Here is a 12,514-nt window from a genome sequence, read left to right as displayed (position 1 = left end):
AAAGCACTTACAAATATAACTGGTATTACTACTCTAATTTTAAAAAAAAATAGTAATAGGCTTTAATCACTAAAAAAGCAATCCACCGCTTGCAATGGTTATATAAAGTCGAAAATGTTATGTAACTGCAGGATTAATTACATACAAGTCCAAAATGTTTGCCATCCTTACAGAATGGAAAATTTCTTAAATGAAAATGTACTAATAAGGTTAATTAGAAGGTCAATTAATTTTGAATGGAGCATCTGGAACTGTATCATATGAATTTTCATCTTTTTTTTTTCTTTTCAAATTTTCCGTTTTCTAACCTGTAAAACCTAATGCTCTTGACTCTTCAGTACAGTACATTTATATGTATATGTGTGTGTGTGTATATATATATATATATATATATATATTTCATCGCAGCGTCTTTCCTTTCCACCAAAATCTGGTTTGAAATGGAGAAGAAAACCACCGTCGCCTCTTCATGTTGTCTCCTTCTTTTATGTGTCGCCGCTTTTGCTGGTTAGTCAAATAACTTAATTATTATTGAATTTTCACAATTACAAGAATTATATTTTCATTAATTTGGATATTTACTATGTTTTTTTTTAAAATGCTTTGTACATGTAGTAGCAGAAGTTCTTGAGGCACACCACCACCGCCGCCACCATCACCGCCTCAGAAATGATGGTTCTGTGAAATTTTTTGTACTCGGGGACTCGTATGTTGATACTGGGAATATCAGAAAATCTGTGTCTCCTTCATGGAAGGAACCTTATGGGATCACTTTTCCTGGAAAGCCAGCCGGCCGGTTTTCCGATGGTCGTGTGCTCTCTGATTATTTAGGTTCGGTTTCCTACTCTCTCAACTCAAGACTCTTTTTCTTTAGATTTAAATAGAATTATTACGGTGTACTAATATTATTTTTACTTGTACGAGCTTTCTAAATTTGAATTTCATGAAAAGAATTGTTATTAGTATTTCAAATTTTCATTTTGCACTTTAAATTTTCTATATTTAAGTAGAAAAATACATTTATAAAGAATGTATAATGGTCTTTTTGAAGTGAAATGATAAAAGTTTAATATAATAAAAAATAAAGTAAAAATAATAATAATAGAAAACTGACACACGTCTATCACAGAGACATACTCTCTCTCCTATCCCTCTTATTTCTTAAACTGGATATTTCTGAAACTAAACATGGTATTACATTATTTCTTAAACTGAATACTGACTATTTATGAAAATTAAGCATGGTTACTATCACTATTTCTTAAACTGAACACGGATAGTATCACTATTTCTTAAACTGTACACTGATAATATCACTATTTATTGAATTGAACACTAACTATTTTTAAAACTCAACACAGGTTGGCGTGCGCCTTGCACCAAGATTTGGTTGAGTTTTTTCTTTTCCTTTTCTTTCTTTAGTCGTTACCTAAAGTTATTATATGACTTTTGGTTCAAAGTTTCGAAATCCTTTCGCTTAGTTTTTCCATTTTTTTTCCTCTATTTTTTAAGTGCAGATGTATCGCTGTATCGAAAATAGAATAATGTATGAATGAGCATCCTAGCATATGGTAGTATAAATTTCAGTTTTGCTTCTAATTAAGGCTTATTAATTGAATTGCTTTGTGATACTGTCATTTAGTCTCACTTTTCTTTTGAAATTGAATTTGTCTCAGTTTATTCTCTTATCAAAATCGAGCTATTTCACCTTATTTACGCCCACATTAGGAGAGATTTGGCAATTTTAGAGGTTTATAGAGTCTAAAAATATACCTTGTCAACAACAATGGCTCATCTCTGGCAGCATGGTATGAAATGTCTCATCTGTCTTTTCATTAAACTTTCATGAGATAGAATTGACGGAAATGGGCGAAATGCTCGATTTTGGCACTTTCAAGAACAAAGTGAGACGAATCCAATTTCAAGAAGTGAAATGAAACTAAAAGATCAATAATTAAGTTTCTAATTAATGATATGTTGAAATTAATATTTATGTATATATGCAGCTGAATACTTGGGTCTAAGACCTCCAGTTCCTTATGCATTGAGAAAATCTGCGAACATATCGGAAGTGGAGAAGGGAATGAACTTTGCATACGGAGGTACGGGAGTTTTCGATACGTTGGTGACTGAACCAAACTTGACCACCCAAATCGACTTTTTCCAACGGCTAGTTGAACAAGAAAAACTGTATGCCAAACGCGACCTAATTAAATCGTCCATAGCTCTCGTGTCAGTTGCGGGGAACGACTACGCAACTCATATGGTTAAAACAGGCAATGGCAGTGAGGTAAGTGGTGGTTAACCTAACTCTATATAATGTGTGTGTGTGGTTTTAAATTTTGGTGCGTTTTGGTGATACATGCTACAATGTTTTAAAGACATGCTTTTGTGATACTATTTAGTTACTTAGTCGGAAAATTGAGTGTGATACTAATAATATAGAAATCAATTTTCTACCGTTGGTCGGAAAATCCGAGTGCTATGAGAGTAATTCTTATTTTTAAATTCAATATATTGAACTTATGAGTGTGACCACATATATATATATGACGAGAGGGTAAAAAAGAGGTAATCACTCATAAAATACAGAAGTAGACATGCCCCGCATTAAATATATAAACTCACCCCTATCAAACTCACACCACTATAACAATAAAATAATACGAATCAAACTCACAATGGTTGATTTATATATATATATAAACATCACACTCACCTAAACCATTGTGAAATGCCTTGCATGTTTATGATTAATTAATGAGATTTTCCTTCAAACAAGTGATACAAAGATTATTAATGGCTTTAAAAAAAATTGAACATTTTTTTAATCAAGTATACAACTATTTTAGGGTTCTTGGCATGGCTACAATTATATATTGGATTGTGAGGCTTGCTGCTAACTCCAGCACTGATATTCCTCCAAATGACAGGATTTGGCAGAGTTCACCAAGTCGGTTGTTAAGCAGATTGCTGTGGATTTGAGGCGTATACGTGATTTGGGAGTGCCAAAAATAGCGGTTACTGCAGTAGAGCCCATGGGATGTATTCCGCGCTTAACTTCCTTTCTTTCCTATCAGAACTGCAATGAATCGCTCAACTTGGCTTCAGTGTTCCACAACCAAGTTTTGCGCCAAAACGTGGAACAGTTGAATAAGGAGTCAAACAATTCTGCATTTGTAATCTTGGATCTCTATGACGCATTTTCGTCTGCAATTAATCCCCCAAAAGACCGTCAAGGTACGTAACTGTGTTTAATGGGAGCTGTTATTAACACTCCACTCCACAAAAGTCATCATGCGAAAAACAAGAGGAAAATTTTGTATAGAAAGGAATGCAGTACGTATGGCATTTTTAACAATGCATGATATATGAACCACCAAGTAGCTGACCATCGATCTCTTCAGTTCCTCCTCTACTTTAGATCAAGTAATTGTTGCGTGGTACTGGACGACGCGCACTAGGCAACGTCTCATCTACATGTCATCGTATGATTTATATTTTTTGATATCTTGTAACTGAAGTGAATATTGGTTAATATCTTAGTTGCTGCATAATCTATGCGTTCTGTGACATGCTTGTTTATGAGAATTCAAGTAGTTGATTGAGCATATGCTTTCTTGGTATATCAGGAAACACGACGTTCCAGATTGATGAACCATTAAAACCATGCTGTGTGGGGGTGAGCAGCGAGTACTCATGCGGTAGTGTGGACGAGAGTACTGGAGCAAAGAAGTACAGCATATGCAGTCATCCCGAACGGTCTTTCTTTTGGGACACGGTGCACCCCTCGCAGAATGGCTGGCATGCTGTTTATTCCTCTTTGAAATCATCTCTTCATCAGTTGTATTCGTGATTTGGTTATGCGCAAGTACGTAGTTATATCAACAATCAGAGCTGCCCCTAAAACTGCAACCAGACAAAGAATTTCTGTACGAATTGACATGATAATATGACATTATTTGTCACCATTTGAAATCTTCGCGCAGTAGTACAATAAGATTTTAAGGGGTTCCAAAGATCGATCACGATTTAAAATCTATTTACAAATGAATTTTCCTCTAGTGTTTTCAAGTTTCATAGACGTTGGCGTCGAATCTTTTTTATTGGTGTGCATACAATGAGATTGTGTTGCGCAGAAAATCAAATTCAAATTCAACGCTGACACCTACGAAACTTGAAGATGGTGTCGTGCTTCTCAACTAGGCTACAAGATTATTGTTCGAAAATGTCACGAATGTTATTATGTTCATTTGTTTTGTTATTCCACCCCTTTTTCATTATTTCGAGAGAGTAGTATTGAAACAACTTTAGCATATACGTATGTATTACTGCTCCAAAGGCAACAACTTTAGCTTTGCAAATAACATACGTACACTTGCCACTTTTTAGGCTAAAATACTTAAATACTTGGTCATGCTTATTCATAACTTGATCAACGAGCAACCACAGCATGATTTTGTTTGGAAAATTCAGCCTTGTTACTTGCCGATCCAAATCCAGGTAACTGCTGCTTCTCGCCGCGACCTCCGTTCTCACTCTCTTCGTCGATAGTCTCCAATCTTTTTCCAAAAGTAGGCCTCCGCTCCATGCGCACAAGGCGCGGTGGTGCGGCTTCTTGCAGAGTTATGACACTTGATGACCTTGACATGTCTCTTCCTCTAAATAACTTCACTAGCTAGCTTGCTTGATGTTTTCTTTGATCAACTCTTGGTGAATAAGCAGAACACGCAGACCGTTTTATATGAAAAGAAAGCATCCACAACTTCAATTGGATCTATGCGTCATGCGTCATATATTCTGCAGTTATTCTTTTTTCTTTTTTTCTTTTTTTTCCAAATATAGACATTCATATATATATATATATATCTTTGCTTTATCATCAAGGAAATCAAATCTGTATGCTTGGTTTTATATATGTATATATTATTTTCAAAGGAAATGCCAAAGTGGATTTACGCATATCTATATACGGATTATTTTGAAGGGAACAAATAGCTTTCGGCACAAGTGAATCATACCTAAGTGTTCAATTAGCCAACTTTGAAGGGGTTCTTCAGGAGTAATTATCTTTCCAAAGTACCAAATCATGTATGGTGACTCAACTTGCTGGTCAAATTGGAAGGTCCTGATGCCATGCATTACTAATACGTAACATAAATTGGCCAATGAAATTAAACTACCAGCTATTGGATGTGCACAGTTATGCCATTTCAATCCGATTACGATATTCTCGTTGATCAACTGACAACCATAATCATTATTCGTGATACAAGCACTTTGTAAGAATCCATAGGAAAACAATGTTCTCATTAAAGTAATAGTTTGTTTATATACCACTTGTTAGATGGATGACAAGGAATTGAATATGTTCTTTCTACTTTTTATTGATTTTTTAGGCTTCTTTTTAGCCACGTTCTCATAAACTTATTTTTGATCTCCTTTTGTTTCTATAATTCAAAATTCATTATTTTATATTTGAAACTCAATATTCACTTCATTCTGAAAGAATTTTGTCTAATATGTTAAATAGATGTCAAATTTAGTAACGTGGCATAAAAACAGCTTATGTTACATTCATGTGGAATAAAAAAGAAGGGTTTTTTGGTCAAATTCTCTTGTTACTTACTTTTTAATTAAAAAAACTTAATAAATAAGTGAAGTGGTGACTTAGTTCGACCACAACAACATACAAAGTTTCGCAAGAAAAAAGATAATTTGTCCATTTTACGAGAACTTACCATACCAAAATTCATATACAAAAAATTATCATGTTAAAACTTTTAGTATGATTAAGTTGATTACTATTACAGCACTAAATTTCTGTATACCGAATATTTTCACTCTTAATTGGGTTGACATTACTCATTAGAAGAACTTAGAGAGAGAGAGAGAGAGAGAGAGAGAGAGAGTTGAGAGAATGAGGAGGAGAGAGCCCACCGAAGGATGAGACTTTGTACATCTAGCACTCTAGCAAAATTGGAGCAGTACAACAACTTGATCACTGCTTCTGCTTTTACTAGAAAGTGCCAAAGGGGCCAGAAGTCACAAAAGCGCCAACGAAGTTGGGAGAAATGTCCATATTTAATGGACGTTATATGTCACCAATACGTCAATAACGTTATTATTATTTTATTTTTGATCTTTTTTGTGTAAAGTAGAAGCTCACCTAGAATAATATTGAGCCTTGGGCCATTCGGCCTTGTGGTAAATTTGACCTTGGTGTTCACTACCTAGTGAGCCCTATAATGTCAAAGTTTTTGGCCCATCAACAGTAAAAAAAAAAATGTGCTCATATCGTTTACCTCGATGATAAGCCCTATAATTCCACAGGCTGTGGATTTTGACCACATTTCCAAAGCAGATAGAAAATTGGCCAATTCAATTTAATACTTGAATTGAATCACAACAAGTGACTTAGTGGTAAGGGCGTGAATTACGGCTCTTCAATAAATAAAAACATGTGAGAGGTCTCGGATTCGATGTTCTGAGTTGACTAGTATGCTTGAATGTGGCCACGAGCAAGTTGAAATTCTTTATAGCCTCTCTAGGAGTCAGTAACCGTGACTTGCCATAAGTTGTTTCCAATTTTTTTTTTTAAATCTAATATTTGGATTGGATTTATCTAATTAAGTTTTGGCATCGTCCCTGAAAATAGGTGTCGCAAATCAATGTGGTCATTCCGTCACAATTTTGTTAAAAAATCTGTTAAGTGATGATGTGACACATAAATGGGCTTCATAAAGTCTTTTTTTTCCTTCTCACAAATGGTCCTTGAAATTGACCCATGACATCAAAATAGTCGCTAAAATTGACATGCAATATCAAAATAGTGACTAAAATTGAAAATTGATCAATGTAGTCCCTCAAGTAAGTGTCTCAAATCAATGTAGTTATTCCGTCACAATTTTGTCAAAAATTTTGCTATGCGCTAATGTGACACATAAATGGGTCACACAAGTCTAATTAATTTTTTTTAAAAAAATTACAAATAGGCTTAATAATTTAATAGTTAATAAAATAATTGTCAACCCAAAAACCTAGTCCTCCAATCACCTCTGATCTCAGTCCACATTTCTATACCCCTTTCGCTCTCTATTCTCTAAAAAAAAAATCTCAGTACACCCATCTTTACACACTTCACCGAATTGAACCTGGATCGAAATAACCTTTGGTAACGGCTTGGCTCATTGGCAACGACTTCTGGAACATACTTAATCTTGGAAAGCATGTTCGACCGCTTCCTTGGTGGTTTGGTGATGCAAAGAACAACTAGGTCTGCCTTGAGATAATGAGGTTATAACCGAGGTGTATCCATTGTTGGTTGAAATTTCCACACCCCCTCTTATGCCTTGGTTAAGCCTTGTGCCTTTGAGAATTTATGAAAGGTAGCTCTCTTCGGAGTATGCCCTACTATAAAAAATAAAAAAATAAAAAAAATCTTCCATTGTGGAAAAAGGTATTTAGACATTTTTTTAATTAATTATTAAACCCATATTAGCACATAACAAATTTTTTTTACAAAATTATGGCGGAAAGATCATATTGATTTGCGACACCTATTTTTAAAGACTACAACGATTGAGTTTCAATTTCAATGACCATTTTGATGGTGTGAGTCAATTTCAGAGACCATCTTGATGGTGTGAGTCAATTTCAGGGACCATTTGTGGTAAAGATCCGTAAATCTTGTGGGGCTCATTTATGTGCCACATCAGTACTTAACGGAATTTTTAACAAAATTTTGACGGAAGAACCACATTAATTTGCGACACCTATTTTCTAGAACTATATTGATTGATTTTTAATTTCAGAGACCATTTTGATGGTGAGGGTCAATTTCAATGACCATTTGTGATAAAAACCCTTCATTTTAATTAGTCAAATTGCGAATGACTAAGATCCTCTGATTGTTTGTTTTAAAAAAAAAATTAAAAAAAATCCTCTAATTGTATATTCTTCTTTGGAAATTTTTTCTTGAGGCATTTGGCAACCAATTTTATTTGGATGAATTTGCCGTATCTCTGTCTGGTTACTGGTATGATATATTAAAAAACAACCCACTCATTTTACAACATTAATACAACCCACTCTCTTTTCCTTGGCACACTCTCCCTCACTCTCACTTTTCATCTTCTCGTTAATATCGACTCATTTTACAACATTAATATAATCTACATACATCCCCACCTACTCTCTTTCCCTCGGTACACACACACACACACACACTCTCTCTCTCTCACTCTCTCTCTCTCTCTCTCTCTCTCTCTCGTTAATATCCACTCATCTTACAACACTAATATGGTCCACATACACTCCCTTCTCACTCTCTTTCCCTCATGACACTCTCCCTCACTCTCACTTTCCCTCTTCGCTGGGTGGTGGTGGTGGTGCTGCTTTGTTGGCGGTGTCACGCAAAAAAGAGAAGGGAGGGTTTCAGTGTTTCACATAGAAGAAGAAGAAGAGCGCGAGACTGTTAAGGACTCGTGTAGAATGAAGAAGATTAAGGAGAAGTTTTATAAGAATAAAAGAAAACGCCCAAAATGTCTAGAACGCCCTAAGGCACGCCTCGACCACTTCTAAGGAGTTTTCACCTACTCCGAAGCCGCCTAAGCGCGTGACGCCTTTTTTTAAATAAAAAAAAAACTATCAAGTAGTAAGTAATGCTTTTAGGGTGGTATGAGAGATCATAAAAAAAGTTTCAATTTAACGATGTTTAATGTCAACAACCATGCATTATTAAAGCCTAAAAATACATGTATTGGTGTTTAATGGTGCACCGTGAAGGTTTGAGGTGGTGCATGTTTGTTAACATGCATGAATAAAATAACTCTGATAAAGCCAAAAACAAAGACCATGGACCAACATCATCTTCTTGTATAGAATAAAACCTAAGCTGAAGACAAAAAACACTGCTACAAACCTACAATTCCAAGCCTCCGATGTATTACAACTGGTTCGTTGTGTGGCTCAGCTCAATTCCCTCATCACGTAGTATAAATATCGATGTGTTTGAAAAATACGACAAATTTTATTGGACCATAAACAAAACGATTTTTGTTAGGGTTGAAAGGTATAAGCTAGGTAGTACAATTTTGTGGAAAGCTAGTTAGGATGCTTTGTACTGTGTACTGCAACGTCTTGAAGTACCATCGCCACATCCATTATCCATGCAAGCTTCTACTGTTTGTGGCGTCAGTTAGTTGACATGTCTAAACCTAAACCCGCGGCACTCGCTACATTTGAAACACCAGCTGCTTCTAGAGAAGTTGTTCAGTAGCTTCAACAACCATATACTTTCTCTGAGATCGATAATCCCGCATAATGTAATTGAATAATAGCTTATTAACTAAATACAGAATGCCACATATTTACTTTAATTCAGTATAAAAATTCATTTGCAAGTGCTGGAATGTCTCGACAAGTATGACTTTTGTTTTCAATACATTGCGTTTCGATTTTAAACTTCCTCCTCCTGAATCAGAATAACTCTTCTCAAATGGATGCATTCATATTATTCTGGACCAAAAAGGAAATTGCAAATACAACATTTACAAATGGAGAAGATTATTATTACAGGTAGTGTTATCTATACCTAATTTTACTTACCACACACGCATCTTAATTTTCAGCTATCAGATCAAATGAATTGAAGAATATTATTTGCAAAAATTAACAAATATATGTGAGAGATGAAAATAAATGTGTGAATATTATTATCCACCACTAAATCGGAATATTAAACAACTTTTTTATTTTCATTTAAGAGAAAAATGGAATATAAAACCCCAAAAAGGAATATAAAAGTTTTTTTTTTTTTTTCCCTTCGTCTTTGTATTCATTGAATAGGTGTTGCTTTCACGTTACGTTACTACGTTTTCCGGGTCAAGCTTTTCCGGTGCGAGGTTGATTCCACCGCCAGAAACATATCGTCTTCTTCTCCTTTTCTGCTTTTTATTTTTTATTCTCTGTTATAAAAGGACCATTTGGGTTTGACCAGATGCACAACAGCATCCAATCAAATTCATAACAAAATTTCTCAATTCTTCCTCAGCTTTCTTGAAATCCCAAATACCCTAATATGGCTTCTCAGGTATCTACCCTCTTCCTTTCATTTCAATTTTGTATCTGGGATTTTGATTCAAATTTAATGGATTGGATTGGGGTTTTGGTGCTGGATGTTAAGTTAAGGTCCTTCTAAGTCAAATTTGGGTGCGATTGCACATAAATTTGTTGAACCAATGTTGGGTTTGATTTAAATTTTACGTTTTGTTTTAGAATAATATCTTATGTAGCAAATTATGCTTTTACTTGTTCTTTTTTTTTCAGAAATTTTAATTTTTGATTAGGTTAGTTGGTAGGGGAAATTTTGATTTACTTAAGCTTGTTATCCAGATAAAAACAGTTTTTCAAGTTATTCAGCTTTGCTTATTGCTTCTGAGAGCTAAGAATTTATTCTGATCAAAAGCAATTAAGGAAAAGAAATTCAATTGATTGAGCAGTCTCTCGCTACTCAATTCGTTTTGTTGTGATTTGGTATGTGGTTTTCAAATGAATTACATAAATAGGGAGGAACAAAAGAAACTGATTATGTTTTTGAGGTGAAGAGAATATCTTGAAGATTGATGGAGAGTTTGAAATTATTGTTAAAATGCCGATATGTTAGCATAGTATTGGTCCTTTGAATTTCGGTATATGTTTGTTCCTTGGTTTTTTCAGTAGTGTTAATTCAATCTTTGGTTGTTTTTCGATGCAGACCACTACAGTCCTCAAGGTTGGTATGTCATGCCAAGGCTGTGTTGGGGCCGTCAAACGGGTTCTTGGCAAACTTGAAGGTTTGTTTATAGCTCCTGTGTTTATCTGGTTCAATTGTGTTCATCTGCCTACTCTTCAGTACCGTGCTCAAGTCGTTTTTAATCTACCATAAGAATATCATTTGAATCTTCTTTAATACCTATTATATTTCAATTGAGTATATGAGTTATAACAATAGGCAAACTATGTAATCATGTGAGTATGCGCACGAATGTGGAGTTAAGTGTTGGGATGCTTACATCTTGTTAAAGTCCGATATATCTGTGTCGTGTACGTTGACACTGAAGCTCTGTACACTGGTACTTCGGTGTCCTTCAAAAGAAAAAGGAAGAAATAGGTTGTGGTTCTTATATCCTAGGGCTGGGTGTATACTTCTTCACCTTTGGTTTAGAGGCCATGAAAATCGTCCCTGTTTCCCTAGGTGGTCTTTTGCGTTGCGTATTATCCCGATTCCCACGTATTAATCCATTTAAAAATCAAGGTGTAGAGGTGGATTTGGAGTAAGTATGTTTGATCATGAATCGTGCTAGTAATCATTGTTCTAACTTTTAACAAAATTTTAGAGTCCATGCTTTGTGGATTTTGTTTATTTTGGTAATGATGGGAGATGTTAATTCTTGTCATCCTCAGGTGTAGAATCATATGACATTGATTTCGACGCTCAGAAGGTGACAGTGAAAAGCAATTTACCACCCGAGACAGTGCTGCAAACTGTTTCCAAAACTGGCAAGAAGACTGCTTATTGGGAAGCAGAAGCATCAGCAGAACCCGAAGCAAAGCCCGCAGAAACTGTGGCTGCTGCTTAGCTTAGTGTTTTGCCTATTCAATGTCGTTTAATATGTGTTTCGTCGGTGAACTTCAACGTGATAGACGATTAAGTCCTCGTTAAACTTTTACGTGTTCGTAAACACACAATGTTTCTCTTTGAACTTGTTGTATGATTTCCTGTATAAATAAATGGAAGAGAGTGAGTTTGTTGTTTGAAGCCTTCTTTTCGTTCCTTTTACTGCTCCGGTTTTTAATGTTCATCCTCCGTGACGCTGGGACTGATAAGTTTTAGGTACCCTGATAATGATTAGCAAACATGCCTTTGATGCAATGACACTGATCCTACTGTGCGGTGATGCTGCGGTTTCGGATTCATGGCCGTTACTTGATTGATGAGGAACCACCACCGCCGTCGCTGATGCACCGTCATAGCAATCCAGACAAAGCACAGCCATTGTTACAAAAATTGTTGCAAGTTACAACGGTAGCATATTTTGTTGTTTGTTATGGGATGGATATAATGGTCACCCCCTCAACCAAGAGTCATGTCATGGCGGAATTTGACCAAGCTGTTGCTTAGTTTTACGTGTCACCGCTGTCCGTATCTAAGATTAGACTCGGCCTCTAAACTTTTAAAAATGTGTCAAATTAGGACAATATTGACATCCGTTGTAAAATTTGACTAAACAACATATAGATGCAATTCAATTTGGTGTTTTTATTAGAACAGGTCACGATGTCAATATAATAATCTTGAAAATAAGAAATTAACTCTCAAATTGCTTTCAACAAAATCATTTTGCATGTAATTTTTTTTTTTTTTTTTTTGTCAAATGATAGATTTGTTAGAGTAGATGTCAGATTATGGAGTCGAGGGGGTTCGAACACCCCAAAATTATTTTTTATTTTTCAATTTGATCAAAAATAGCAA

The 12,514-nt window shown here is 35.2% G+C and overlaps 2 protein-coding genes across 2 annotated transcripts; both read left to right on the top strand.

The window, feature by feature from the left end:
- The first annotated feature begins 352 nt into the window (after window positions 1–352).
- Window positions 353–4,023, top strand: LOC103947012 (GDSL esterase/lipase At5g03610-like). The gene is made up of 5 exons (XM_009357844.2): window positions 353–507; window positions 616–831; window positions 2,007–2,290; window positions 2,934–3,240; window positions 3,633–4,023. The coding sequence occupies exons 1-5, from the start codon at window positions 441–443 to the stop codon at window positions 3,854–3,856; spliced, it is 1,098 nt and encodes a 365-aa protein (XP_009356119.2). The 5' UTR covers window positions 353–440; the 3' UTR covers window positions 3,857–4,023.
- Window positions 4,024–9,847: 5,824 nt separating this feature from the next.
- On the top strand, window positions 9,848–11,800 carry LOC103947008 (copper transport protein ATX1). Its single transcript, XM_009357838.3, has 3 exons — window positions 9,848–10,093; window positions 10,757–10,835; window positions 11,446–11,800. The coding sequence occupies exons 1-3, from the start codon at window positions 10,082–10,084 to the stop codon at window positions 11,619–11,621; spliced, it is 267 nt and encodes an 88-aa protein (XP_009356113.2). The 5' UTR covers window positions 9,848–10,081; the 3' UTR covers window positions 11,622–11,800.
- Window positions 11,801–12,514: the final 714 nt, after the last annotated feature.

Source organism: the organism of the source record quoted next, unplaced genomic scaffold (assembly GCF_019419815.1).
Source record: "Pyrus x bretschneideri cultivar Hongxiangsu unplaced genomic scaffold, Pyrus_bretschneideri_v1 Contig62, whole genome shotgun sequence".
In the NCBI taxonomy this organism is placed as follows: domain Eukaryota; kingdom Viridiplantae; phylum Streptophyta; class Magnoliopsida; order Rosales; family Rosaceae; genus Pyrus; species Pyrus x bretschneideri.
This window is presented reverse-complemented; position numbering and strand designations above follow the sequence as displayed.